The 14,248-nt window shown below is 42.7% G+C and overlaps 1 protein-coding gene across 3 annotated transcripts in view; it reads left to right on the plus strand.

The window, feature by feature from the left end:
• LOC102460847 (serine/threonine-protein kinase TNNI3K) overlaps positions 1-14,248 on the plus strand; it is a 213,073-nt gene that overhangs the window by 132,133 nt on the left and 66,692 nt on the right. For all 3 annotated transcript variants that reach the window (XM_089780463.1, XM_006130399.5, XM_075936240.2), the window contains 2 exons: positions 9,402-9,454; positions 10,987-11,039. In XM_089780463.1, coding sequence (XP_089636589.1) covers positions 9,402-9,454; positions 10,987-11,039 — 106 coding nt within the window. The remainder of the gene's footprint in view (positions 1-9,401; positions 9,455-10,986; positions 11,040-14,248) is intronic.

Consider the following 14,248-nt stretch of genomic DNA (forward strand, 5'->3'; position numbering starts at 1 on the left):
ATGTTACAGCCATACTCAAATACTAAATTGAATGCTCAGTATAATAATAATTTTGCATGTTTCTTACATTGCCAGTGAAATTCCCCGTCCCTGCATAACCGCTAGTGCACGTAGAAGTGGGAATTTGGGTGGGCCCCAACTTTTGTGTGGCTGGGCAAGAACAGACAGGGATAGCTCAGCTTCTCTTCCTAGCCCTGGCACTCCCAGGCCTGCTAAGCTGGGCACAAGCACAGAACAGCACAGCGAATGGCAAGGCAGAGCTGCCAGAGCTTATAGCTCATAGCTCTGTCCTGGAAGTCAGGTGTCCAGGTGACACTCTGGGCTGCTGTGTCAGCACAAAACCCCCTGCTCACATTTGGGTGGATGTGGATGCTGAGTGGGTGAGCCACAGCTCTTCCTAGCTTTTCTCTGCATTAGATTAACCTGATATTGAGCCTCCGGTATCACAACTTGTAGGAACTGCCAGCACCGTTTGATTCCTTCCTAATTCATCTTTCTGTGGAACCTTGCCTACTATTTCTCTGAGTTGATTGAATCAGAAAGTTATCCCCTACGCCAGTGGTCCTCAACGCGGTGCCTGTGGGCACCATGGTGCCCGCTGGGGCATTTATGTGCACCCGCTGAAACAGCTGGGCTGGCCCTGCCCCTGGCGCGCAGCACATGCACCGTGGCAGCCCTGGGCTCAGGGAGCGTGGGCGGCTCCTACCCCTGGTACGCGGCACATGCGCAGTACCGGCCCCGGGCATAGGGTGCGTGGGCGACCCCACCCCTAGACGCCCGGCACGTGAGCGGCCCCGCCCCAGGGCGCCCGACAGCCACGAAAGGTTGGGGACTACTGCCCTACGCTAACAATTTGCAGGACATATCATGTTTTCCTGTAGCTGTCTTCCAACAAATTTCAGGGAAATTAAAATCTCCCATTAATACTATCTCATGTATATTTGCTAATCATATACCTGCTTGTAGAATGACTCATCCATAAGAACATAAGAATGGCCATACTGGGTCAGACCAAAGGTCCATCTAGCTCCGTATCTTGTCTTCCGATAGTGGCCAATGCCAGATGCCCCAGAGGGAATGAACAGGCTTCTTCCACATTTGGTGGCCAGTAATAGACCTCCACCATACAGCACAATTCCACTTCTCCCTCCCTCACATCAGTATCCTTTCGGAAAAAGCTATTTCCCTCCTTCCCCACTAAGTCTCTGCAATGCCAATTAAGTCATAATTCTCTTTACACATCATGACTTCAAGTTCATCCTGGTTGTTCCCTGTGATCCTTGAATTCATGTACAGACTTTAACGACATTTTGCAGACTGCTCCATTGCTTTTCTTCTTGCCTTTTTATAGCAGTTGTGGTTTCTAGTCCCTTTTTCAGAAATTAGCCTCATCTCCTCGTCTTCATAGATGAGCATTGGCTAGATTTTTGTCATTGTCCCCCATAGGACTTAGTTTAAACCTCTTCTAATCAGATTAGCCAGATTATTTCCAAAGAGGCTTGTGATGGGTTTGGACTCACCAAGCTAGCACCTCCTGCTGGCTGTCTTGGGAATTAGCTGTTCTAGCCAATGTGCCTTCTGGTGATTTCTGGGTGCTGTCACTTCTGCTCCAGAACCCATGTCACTCCCAAGACCATAGTATCGTCTTCATGACACAGCCCTCCAACCTGGCAAACTCTGTTCTCTCCACTTCCAGGGGAACTCCAGTCTGTTATCTAGTCACTTCCCTCAGTGGAGTGTATCCATTTCTTCCATGGGCAGGGAGGGAGAGGAACCTAATCCTTTCACTATTCAGGGTCCTAGCACCTTGACTCTGTAGACAGCAGCCACATGCTGCATCCCCCTCCAACTTCTCAGTACCTTTCCCTTTGCAAGTTTCCTATGGCTGCAGAATCTTCTTTGGCCTTGACACAAGGCATCTACCTGTGAATTCCATCTTTAGCTTTCCCTCCGCCCTTCTCTCCTCCCTCCCCTCCCCCACCATAGCCCCGCCTACTGCCCAGCATTTAACTTTAAATACAAGTTTAATTGCCTTGTTGTTTAGTGAAACATGGACTATTATTGACAATATTTTGCAAAATAACAATACCTCTCACACTCATCACTGCATAGCTGCATTAAATCCTCTTTTATGCACAAAGGGCTTGATCTTGCTGTCATTGAAGTCAATGGGAGCTTGAAGCCTAGAGCTCAATCTTAAAATCTTTATTCAGTCAAAACTTTGAGAGAAACATACTCGGAGAGCTGTCGATACAAACATAGCTGTGGGTTAGTAACATGAGATTCTTTTGCTGGGTTATCTCTGTGTATGTAGATGTGAAGATGTCACACATCTCAGCTTCATGTGGATGGATGAGACAAATATCTTTAAGCTAATATTTTTGTAGTACTGTAATTTACAGCACATCTTCAGAAGTTAGCTTTAAGGCTGAGGCCCTGCATGAGTGAAGTTATGTTTCTGAGAGATAGAGTTAAGCCAGCCCAGTGTCATGAAGTTGGCAAAGTATGATCAGTATGAACTATTCTGATAAACTGCATAAAGCCTTTTTCTTGATCAATCACAGCTCTCCTCTCAGCTGCTTCTCCCTGGGTGGAGTGCTCTGCCATTTGACTCTAAAACTTACAAATGTTTCCCTCCCCGCATGCGTCTTAATGAGAAAATGGCTGTGTAAGAATGTCCAGGCATAAAGCATTTGAACCAGGCTTTCTTACTTTCCTTTCCCATTTTACTACTGAACTTTCTCTTCTCTTTGTAACGCTAATTGTGATTGTTCCAGCGATCAGAATATTGACCTAGGAAATTTAAGTGATAAACTAACAAACAGAAAAAGGAGGTAAGTAACATACTGGAAATATGTCTATCTTTATATTTTCTTATGTTTTGTGAGTGAGTTTAGTGCTCTTAAAAGTAAGGAGCTGATTGCACTGGCTAAGATCAGGTATAGTGAGGGCTGGAACTAGATGAATTTCCCCTATGAAGCTTTCAATCTTGACCTATGTTATCATGCCTCAGAATCGCACACTGCAGCATCCCTTAGCAGGTATTATCCTGAGTTTGGTCAGAAACACCAAACTGAGTTGTATTTTTATTGTTTATATGAGTACGTGTCCATTAGTGTTAGGCAGAATAAGGCATTTACAGAAAATATAAATATCACATGCACAAACATAGGAGGCTAGGCTCTAGAATCCCAGTTCTTCACATCCAAAAATACAGGCTTCTCCTACTTGAGCTGAAGAAGGATGTCTTTGGCTAATACAATTAGTCGGACTCATAGATTCTCTATGGGCTGGCGACAATAACACAGTAGCCCTCAAACACAGAAGCGGCCTATTACACTAGGATTTGAGCCTAAGTCTACTGACGTAAAGGGCTAACATGCTCACCCATTGTGTCATGCAGTCCCTTTTCCATTCAGTCAAATTCCAGCAGTGAATTGCCCCCTGAATCAAAATTCATTCCTTTCCATGAGCAAAGTTCCTTTTTTTCCTCATTTGAAGCTATGAAAATATATAATGAAAGCCCATTTGGTTCTTATCTAATCAGAACATCATCTCACTCACCATTTCAGTGTCAGAATGGCTGTGCTTTGTTTTGCTTTGCATTGTGGCTCTGTTACCTAACTCTGCACGAGATCACATGTCTACAAAATAGATAAGTGTTTATAACTGTACATAGGAATTTACTTTGTACCTGATTTGCTGATTCTTGGGAGCTTATTTGTAGGAATGCCATTATCAATAGGATACATGTGCATAGTTAGATTTATTTGTAGACATTATCACTATCCCCCGCTGCATTCTCTGGTTTTGAACAAATAGTCAGTAAAGAGGACAGTGTTTTATTCACATTACCTTCAGTAAATAGGTTTAACTATGATACAAATCTCATAAGTCACCTCTTGAATCCTGGTGGTTATCAGACAAATCCAAGGCTTAGATGTAAGCCTTCAAATATACCTCTGTTGACAGTCTGAGGTAATGTGTAGGTCTGCAATCCTTCACATTGATTGGGGTTTTCAGTTGCTATGGTTTCAAAGATTTCACTTAAATTAAACTTTTTACATATGTCAGTATGGCTAATGAGCTTTTACAAATAACTCTGCAGCTGCCTGCTCTGAGCAGGGATTGTTCCATGCCATTAGCTGACCAAAGGCCAATTATTAAGGAGTGTCCACCTCTTCCTTCTGAACAGTGCTGTTTCCCTCCCATGAAGTCTCTTTTGTAAACAGCTGCAGCATACTCTGAAGACTGCTAGAAAGATGAACCTGCCTGGGGTGCTGATGCAGCAAATTGTGTAAACAGCTCCACCCTCCTCACCCCTAAACCCTAGCACATAATTTGTTTGGTGTCTCTGAGCTCTGCTAGTGTAGTCATCAAGAAATCCCAAATCACCTCCAGGCCTGAATTGCCTGCACTTTATCAGGCTGCTAACAGCCAGCTTCCATATATTGCCTTGCTTTTAATTATATGAGTGATTGCATATCAGGCAGATGTGTTTGTAAACTAATGGCTTTAATGATGTGATGAGATTAAAAATGAAGTCTAATTAGCTCAGCATATTTAACCCTTGGAATGCTTCCAGGCATGCTTATGGCTATGCCTCTCTAATCATACAGGTTAATCATTTTCATTGCTGTATCACAAAGTGCTTCCACTTCACTGGAGACATCATTTTCTCACTGTGGTAGTCAAGTAGTAAACGCCTTTTGGCGGTAGTACTTCTGGTAATAATGAAATTGCATGATGGTGTCTCCGAGTACTATAGTCTATAGATATTTGGTAGTAACCCTGAGCAATGACAGAAGGAGGTATTTTTAAAAAGGAATCTCCCATAGCACTAAGATCCAGATAATGCCTTTGTTATTCTTAGGTGAACAGGACTACACTTGAGTCCTGTTCCTAGAGCCCCCTGAATGTTGAAGCTGGCTTTAGAAAAGAGAGATGATACAGTGGCAGTCTGTTTATCATCATTGTGATATCTAAGTATTTCATATAGTCCGTCTTCTTCAGTTGGCATTGGCTTGTACTTCCAATGGCATGTCACAAAGATTAGTCACATTTGAGTTCAATATATTCAGAACAAATATAAATAATTGAGATCCACTGATTGATAATGTTGTTCCAAAAACCAGCCTTTGCTGGTGCTTTCCGCCTGGACTCTGAGAGAGGCTTAGTACGTTAAGTGAAACCCTGAAGTTTGGCTTTTCACTCACAAAATAATGGAAAAGTAATTTTTCTTCTATGGTTTGATTTATACTTTTTGAAGATTCAATGCACATGATGTGATGAAGGGAAGATCAAGGTGATAATCTAAATACTGGCTCTGAAAACCAATGCTGTGATCCCACTCCCACTGAAGTTCAGAGGAGTTTTGCCACTAGCTTCACTAGAAGCAGATCTAATGCTACTCTGAACTCTTACATTTCATCCCATTACTTCTAATGGTACTCCCTTGTGCCTCCTCATCCCATGATTAAATAAAAGATTTATCCTCCCCAATCATTACAATCTTTCCTTTTATGTCATCCTGAACCATTTTTATGCTCTTTTCTAATAATAATAATAATACTCAGATGTCCTGATGTTTGGCTTAATACAAGAACCTACATAGATACTTGAATATCTCTTTATCTGTAGATCATAAACCACTTTTTAAAGCATTATCTCCATTTTACAGACAAGGAAACTGAGGCACAGAGAAGACATATTATTTCCCGAGACCATACAATAAATTAGTGTATAGTGTACAATAAATTAGCATAACCCAGTTATGCTATGTCCCTATCTTGACTACTAACCAGTAACCTCTGAATTTTTTTACTCTTAAGGTAAAATTTTCAAAAGTATTTAAGAGACTTAGGATCCTAATTACCTTCTTCCAAAATGATTTAGGTATTTAAGGACCCTAAGTGCCATGGAAATTCAATAGGTCTTGGGCTTGTAAGGACCACATTTTAAAAAGTATTTAGGTGCCTAAAGCTGGAGACAGGCATCTAGTGGATTTTCAAAACTGACTAGGAACCCAATTCCCATTGAAATCAAGTCCCTTCTAAACTTTACCTGTCTATATTTTTAGGCCTAAATACCTTCAAAACTCTGACCCTTATGCACTTTTGAAAATTTGACCAATTTACTTTGCTTCATAGAACAGATAGACTTATGATATTTTTGCTATATCCTCTCCCCCAATTTTTTCAATACTTTTCTGGTATTTCAAAATAGTTTATTTTGAAATTTGGCGCTACTTACACAGCACTTATTTTGAAATAAATCGCTATTCTGCTGACTTATTAATCCTCATACTACAAGGTTTACAGGAAGTCAGCGTAAGAAGCCTGTTATTTTGAATTTATTTCAAAATCACGGGCTTCTCGTATAGACAATACATAACGATCTTTCAGAATAACAAACATTATTGTGAAATAACTCTGCTGTGTAGAGCTATCTGAAGGGACCTGGAGAGGTTATGTAGTCCTGTGTCCTGCAGTCATGGCAGGACTAAGAATTTTCTAGACCATCCCTGACAGGTGTTTGTCAAACCTGCTGTTAAAAATCTCCAATGAGGGAGATTTCACAACCTTCCTAGGCAATTTATTCCTGTGGCTAACCATCATAACAGGAATTTTTTTCCTAATGCCCAACCTAAACCTTCCTTGTTGCAATTTAAGCCCACTGCTCCTTATTCTATATTAGAGGTTCGAAAGAACAATTTTTCTCCCTCCTTCTTTTAACAACCTTTTATGTATTTCAATATGGTATCCAGCAATGGATGGTATATTCCATATGTGATCACACCAGAGTCATACAGTGACAAGGAAAATTAATTTTCTTATTCAGAAGGTAAAGCGATAATACACTGTCAGTGATTTTCAACCTATGGTTTGCAGACACCTAGAGTATGGGGGGAGAGGGAGCACAGACTATATCTAAGGAGTCCACAAAAGGTTGTTGTTACTATAGAACAGTAGTTCAATCTGTAGTTAACAGACCCCTGGGAGTCTACTCTACAAATAATGTCTAAGATTTCTAAAGGGGTGATCACCTACATTCAAAACATTTTAGAGGTCTGCAAATTTTCAAAAGCTAGAAAAGTACTGCACTAAGTGCTCCTAATGCCATTAAAGTCAATGGAGTGATGTTGACAAAAGTAATGAGTTGTCCCATACTCCGTGAATTTACTGAGATACTATGAACAGAGACATCCTGGAACTCAAACATGAACAGAGCATAGGACTGAAATCCTGGACTCAAAGAAATTAATGGCACAACTCCTGTTAACTTCATTGGGACCAGGATTTCAGTTGGAGATTGTTTGCATACTTTATCTTAAAGATGTTTAGTCTGTCAAGCTGTCATAAGCTCTCAACCATGAACACCTGCCTCAGGGCTGACTGTCAAACACAAGATCGATACTCCTAACCAGAGGTATATTCTATAATTAGATTTACTCAGTAACAAATGTGAACTTCTGGATCATTATGTCAGTCTTACCATGTAGTCATAGGCAGTCCCCTTAGGCTCACCAATCTTGTCTTGTCACTCAGACAACCTGAACTTAGTGAAAAATGGTCACTTATACCAAACATCACAAAACATTCAGGTTGCTTCCAGTCCCAAGAGACCAGTCATTTTCCACAGATCAACTGATACCTTACCAAAGACAAAGCCTCTATCCAGTCCTGTAATAAACTATCTAAAGTTAGGAAAAGAAAAAGAGAATTATTTACACATTAAAGCAGACAGACATATAACAGGAATTAGTTGCTATCTAAATTCTAACAGTGACAGAATGGTAGTCAGTTCAAAGTCTTTCAGGGATAACTATGGGGGATCTTTCTCTTCTGTTTAGTGTCTCTGGCCCTTTGTGAATTCAAACAGCAAAGAGATGAAGAATTTTTTCTTGTGTCCATGTTTATAGCTGCTTCTCACAAAAACCAAGCTGGCATCAGCAGGTCCTTTTTCATAGTGCGGAGGCAGGAGAGGAATGTTCTTAACAAAGTCTTTGATCATTGATTTCACACAATAGCTCATTTGAGTTTAATGAATACAATTTAACCTCCTCTTATTAGAGAACATCATTTGCATTACACAAGCCTTTTTCCCCCCTCTTTGATGAATTACATAGTCACAGAGGTTTGCAAGGAAAATGGTTGCTATCACTTCATAAAATGGGGGATAGTTAAGTGAGAAGAATGTGTGCATCATCCTACAAGAGTTTTATAAAATACTAAATATATTCTTATCAGTTTAAAATCTTATATTTATAAAACACTAAATAAATTCTTAAAACGGGTTTTAAATTGTATATTTATTTGTAATGTTAACACAGACTTATGCATTTATTAGAGTTCAGTGAGGCCTGGGGCCTTGGCAGGAGCTGGCTTCTGGTCTGCTAGCATCACAGAGCCAATATAAACAGGCTATTGATAGGAGCTGTACAGTATATTTGCAATTGAAGGAAAGACTGTATCTAAACCTAAGTGCCTTAACTATTTGAGAAATTATAAAAAATAAGATACTTTTTTTTAATAAATCTGAGGTAAAAGGTAGCTTGCATCTCATAACAGTGAAGTTGGCATCATACTTCAGCTGTGGCCAGTATAGGCTAGAGTTACCTTATACAGAAATATGATTAGGTACCCTCATTTTTCCACATCCTCAGACAGCATCATAATGGTCAGAAATGTAAATGAGTGATACCAAATGTAAATGAGTAAGGACTTTTCTATTGAGTGCTGGTGAAAATCAAACCAATGTGGGATGCAATTCTGGGCATATTAAATGAGGCCTTCATGATGCAAAGGGAAAGCATCTTTTGAAAATCTGTCCAAAATACTTTAAAATATGTATTCATTTTTTCTCATTCTCATGAAATTTCAGTGGCTCCTAGCAATTATCCCCTAATATTTATCCTCTACAGGCCTGTTTCTGCTCTTACTTCCATCCGTGTAAATTAGGGATTAATTTAATGGAGTTACAATGATGTAAAACAAGCGTGAGAGAAGAATCAGGCCTTATAATTTTATTTAAAGGCTATCATTGGGTTCATCTTCAAATGTCATCTCTTTCACTTTGATAATGCTGTGCACATAATTCATAAATCTGTTATATTTGATCTATTACTAATGAAAAAAAGTATTTGTTCTACATCTAATTGGAAAATGACTGACATTTTGATTTATAAATTTGTCAGGTTTGCATTTTTTTTTTTTTTTTTTTTTTTTTTAAGCCCTCTGAGTGGGTATGTATACTCAGTAGAATGAGGTGGCTTTTCTGCAGACAAGCCTCTACTTAAAAGGGGGTTGAGATGCTAGAGAGCATAACAGAGAGACAAAACCTTAAAATACCCTAGTGCTTCAGGGCACTCTCATACAGTTAAATTGTTTTTTTTTTTACAGCCACAATATTCTCCTCTATGAAGATGGCCATGCTGTTGTTGCTGATTTTGGAGGTGAGATTTTGGTGATTTAATCTGAAAAATGTCAGCAAGTTCTCAAAAACGAGGTCTGTTTTCTCTGATGAATCAGAAAGTTAATGAGGCTGCCCTTTGCTTCATTATTTCTCTGCAAAAGATCCTGGAGAGTAGATTTGGGCAATCGCGGTTGTGTCCTGCTGAGTTCTGCAGGGTTCCATCTTGTACTCTGTCTTATTACAGGTGTGTATAGGGTTGTGTGGAGAGTGAAAGAGGGGCAAGGCTACAGCCCGTATACAAGCTATAGTACTTTCAGAATACCAATGAGCACCTGCTCCACAGATCTCACTTAACCAGTGCAGATGAACACACAACCCCATGGCTAACTTGTACTGGGACATTAATGAAGTTTGAAGAGCCAAGCCTTGGTCTAGATAAGAATGTAGTGAGGGGGTAGGGTTGGAGGAAGCAAATGGAGGACATGGCAAGGGTTTTGTCTGTCTCTTTAATTGAGGATGTGTTCCCATCGTTTGTTACTAGACTTCCCAGTCCAGGGGTAGTGTTGGAGCCCCACGGTTATCACAGAATTCTAAAGCAACAGGGACCAGGATAACTTTCTTTCATCTTCATCTGAAGAGATGATTGTGACTATTCCATTTAGATATAGAACTGTGGGTACATCTCCACCATGAAATAAACCTGGAGAGCTAGTCTCAGAGCTCAGGTCAACTGATGTAGGCTAGGAAGGCTCATACTATGGGGCTAAAAATAGCAGTGAAGATATTTCTGCTCAAGCTGGATCCAAGGCTTTCTGACCCACAATTTTCAGTTGCACAGCATCAGGGCCATCCCTAGCAGTGCTGATACTCTACACAATCAGCATTGGTACCTTCTCCCCCAACGGCTGGTTTGCAGGAGGGAGGAGCCTTAAAGCTGTGGAAAGGGGCTGCCAGCTCTTCCAGACCAGATGCCATTTACTGTAAAGTGTCTGATCTGTCTGGTCCAGGAGAGTTGGCAATGCAAGAACAGGGCCGGGAGTGAGGCACAGATCAGAGGAGCAGTAGGTCGTCATGCAGCTGGCTGGAGAGAAGCGGCGCTTTTTCCAGCCTCCCAGTGTAAAGCTAGAGCAGCTTGTCACTTTTTATATCACCTGCCAGCTGAGAGGAAGTATGACGTGAAATCAGAGTGCCACTCTACTGTGCCTTTGAATTTTAGCATAGATTTTAGTTGTTGGTTTTAAATCTAAATGAGACTAGACACACCAGAGCAGTTAACCCTGGGTTTAAAAACTCTTGAGAAGGAGCCTCAGCTGGTATAAATCACCCCGAAAGCCAATAATAATAGCCAATTAATAACAGTTGAAGATCTAACTCACTGATGTAAGAAGCTCCATTTTATCAGGAATGCCTTCATGTATCCTTGTCTAATAATGAGATATTGTATTTCTGCTTGATTTTACAAAACTCCTATTTTATAGCAGTGTTCAGTTTCCACCATGATTTCTGTAAAATGAAGTTTAATTGTAGTGCTGTTTATGTCAAAAGCTTTCCTCCCTTTTTTTCCCCCCTCAGAATCTAGATTTCTGCAGTCCCTGGATGAAGACAACATGACAAAGCAACCTGGGGTTTGCTTCTTGTTCTGTTCTATTTAATTAGTACAATGTTTATGTGCAAACTCAGCCTAGGAGAGAATGATGAGATTAGATTTTTTTTCTGGAATGGATCATGTTGTACAGTGACAGTGTAATGCTTTGTTTCTTTTGTATGCTATTTTTTTCTCAGTACTTGAGATCAGCCTTTATAATAGCAGAGATTATTGGGTACTAAACATGCATACTATGCACTCACAGTAGGCTCCCTACTGTGTACCCAAAAAAACAAAGTAGTTATATGATTCTCATTTTAGCACCATCACCTCTGAATTCTTAGACACAAAATTGCAAATCATTGCACATATAGTGCAATACAGTGTCTGAGGGCACGTCTACACTTGGGAGTTATTTCAAAATAATTCCCGTTATTTTGACATAATAAGGTGAGCGTCCACATAGTAAGCCTGTTGTTTTGAAATTATTTCAAAATAATGGGCTTTTTATTTCAAAATAATAACCCCTGCTCGTGATGAGGAATAATGCCTACTTTGAAATGGCTGTTTGAAATAGCGTTAGTGTGGATGCTCAGCTGCTGTTATTTTGAAATAATTGGCCTCCAGAGACCACTCACAGCTGCCCTTGTAGCTACTCTAGATACACACCTGACAACTCCAATGCTCCCATTCTCCTGCAGTCTTTAAAGCTGCAGGCAGAAGGGAGAGGGCTTGTGGCACCACACAAGCTCTGCCATCCCCGTGCCACACAGTAGCCTCCTTCTGTGCCATGAATGGTCCCAGCGCTCCCTCTGAGTCCTCCCCTGACTGCAAGCACACCTGAAGCCACATTTGAAGCCCCTGGCCAGGGGTGAAAGAGGTCACTGGCCTGGACTGATGCAGAGATCCTTGAAGTCTGGGGTGAGGAGACAAACCTCCAGGATCCCCACACCAGAAGGTAAAATGCAGATGTGTATGGCTGGATAGCCACCAGCCTGGTCCAGAAGGGGCACCTGGCCCAGGACCAGGTATGCATGAAAATAAAAGAACTGTGGCAGGGCTACACAAAAGCCAGGGAACAAAGTCCTACTGCAGCCCTAGTACTCTCAAGCCTTACCTCAGGCCTTACAGCGGTCTTATAGGAGTGAAGTCAGGCCAGAGCTCCCCAGCTCTGCCTGCCTTTCCCCAGCACTGGTCTACCTCCAGGAAGCATCCTGCTTCCCAGGCAGCCAGGCCCCTCCTGCTCATCAGTCAGAGCAAGAGTGAATCCTCCTCTCTCTCTCTCTCTCTCTCTCTCTCGGAGCCCTTCTTTATATAACCCCCAGCTGGCCCCTAATTAGCCATAACTGCCTCTGCTGGGCTTGGTTCTCAGCCCTCACTCCAAGCAGGGTTTTTGCCCTTAAAGGGCCAGTGCAGGGCAGATGCTCTGTCACAGGACCCCAGTAGCATTCTTCCCAGAAAGCGGCCTCTGCTGCTGTCATGCCCTCTCCCCCCAATACTCCCCCCCCGTCTTCTCCAGCAAGCAGGGATAGAAGTTCTCTCTCTGCAGGACACTCCCACTGCTGGACCCAGAATGTGCAGAACATAGAAGGAAGCCAAACTACCCAATCCCACTATCCCCCTCCCAGGCTCTTTCCTCACTCCATCCCCTGTTATATATTCCCCAAATAAAAAATGCAGTTGTGTTTTCACACAAAAGAGACTTCTTTATTTGGTCTTCAGGGACGGTGGGAAGGGGGGAGGGAAGAGTGGAGGAGGAAAACCACACACGGGCAATGCAGAGGCCCTTTGTGAGGAAGCCTGGGAGAGAGTCTCATTGGTGACCTTGGTGGTTGAAACTCTCCCTCAAGGCCTCCCAGATGAGCACAGCCCCCGATGGGCTCGCTAAATGACAGCAATGCCTAGATGCTCAAAAGCCCTGCTTAGATGCTCTGCCCCCTGCCTGGTAGGAAAGTCTCCCCCTTGCTCTCATGAATGTTGTGGAGCACACAGTAGGCTGCCACCACCTGGGGGATGTTTGGTTGTCGAGGTCCAGGTGGGTGAGGAGACTCCAGAATCTCCTCTTGAGGCAGCTGAAGGCACCCTCCACAACTATGTGGCACTTGCTGAGCCTGGTGTTAAAGGTCTCTTTAGTGGAGTCCAGGATTACTGTGTAGGGCTTCATAAGCCAGGGGAGCAAACTGTAGACTGTGTTGCCCAGGATGCACATGGGTATGTCCACTTCCCTGAGCCTGAGGGTGTGGTCAGGGAAAAAAGTGCCGGTGTGCATCTTTTGGAAGACACAAGAGTTCTGGAAGATGTGGGCATCATGTGCCTTCCCCAACCACCTGACATAAGTGTCCGTGAACTGGCTTTGGCGGTCCATGAGGGCCTGCAGCACGATTAAAAAGTACCCCTTTCTATTTATATATTCAGAGGCACAGTGGTTGGGGGCCATGATGCAGGTGTGGGTGCTGTCAATGCCCCCCAATGTTGGGGAATCCTAAGGCAGCAAAGCCAGTAACGACGGGGTCCCTGTTGCCCAGGGTGATTACCCTCTGCAGCAGGATGGCATTGATGGCTTTCACTACCTATAAAATCATCAGAATATAGAATCACAGGGTTGCAAGAGAATCACAGGGTTGCAAGAGCCCTTGGGGAGTCATTAAGTCCAAGCCCCTTCCCAAGCAGGACCAACCCCAACTAAACCATCCCAGGCAGGACTTTGTCAAACCAAGATTGAAAAATTTCTGGGAATGGAAATTCTACCCTTGCTTAGGGAACTCATTGCAGTGCTTCACCACCCTCCTAGTAACTTAGTAAAAGAGTCAGACCTGCATGAGCTCGGCCCTGACTGTTGATCTCTCCATGCCAAACTGGTTCCCAATGGAGTGGTAGCTGTTCGGCGTGGCGAGCTTCCAAAGTGCAATGGCAACGTGCTTCTGCAGGGGGATGGTGAATCTCATCCAGGTGTCCCATTGCTAGAGGGCAAGGGCAAGCCATTCACAGAGCTCTAGAGAGGTATCCTTCCGCATGCAAAAGTTCTGGAGCCACTGCTTATCATCCCACCACTCAGTGATGATTTGGTCTCACTGGTCAGAACTGGTCTTCCGCCACCAGATGCGATGTTGCACGGTGTGCAGGGGAGGATGGAAGGGAATTTGGTGCATCATGAGGACCTGGGCCTGGTTGGGAAGGTCCCCCAGTCCAGGCTGGTCCTCGTGCTCGTGCAGCACCATATGGACAGTCTACATGAACTGTACCATGAAA

The sequence above is a fragment of the Pelodiscus sinensis genome, chromosome 9, assembly GCF_052426305.1.
Source record: "Pelodiscus sinensis isolate ZL-2025 chromosome 9, ASM5242630v1, whole genome shotgun sequence".
In the NCBI taxonomy this organism is placed as follows: Eukaryota; Metazoa; Chordata; order Testudines; family Trionychidae; genus Pelodiscus; species Pelodiscus sinensis.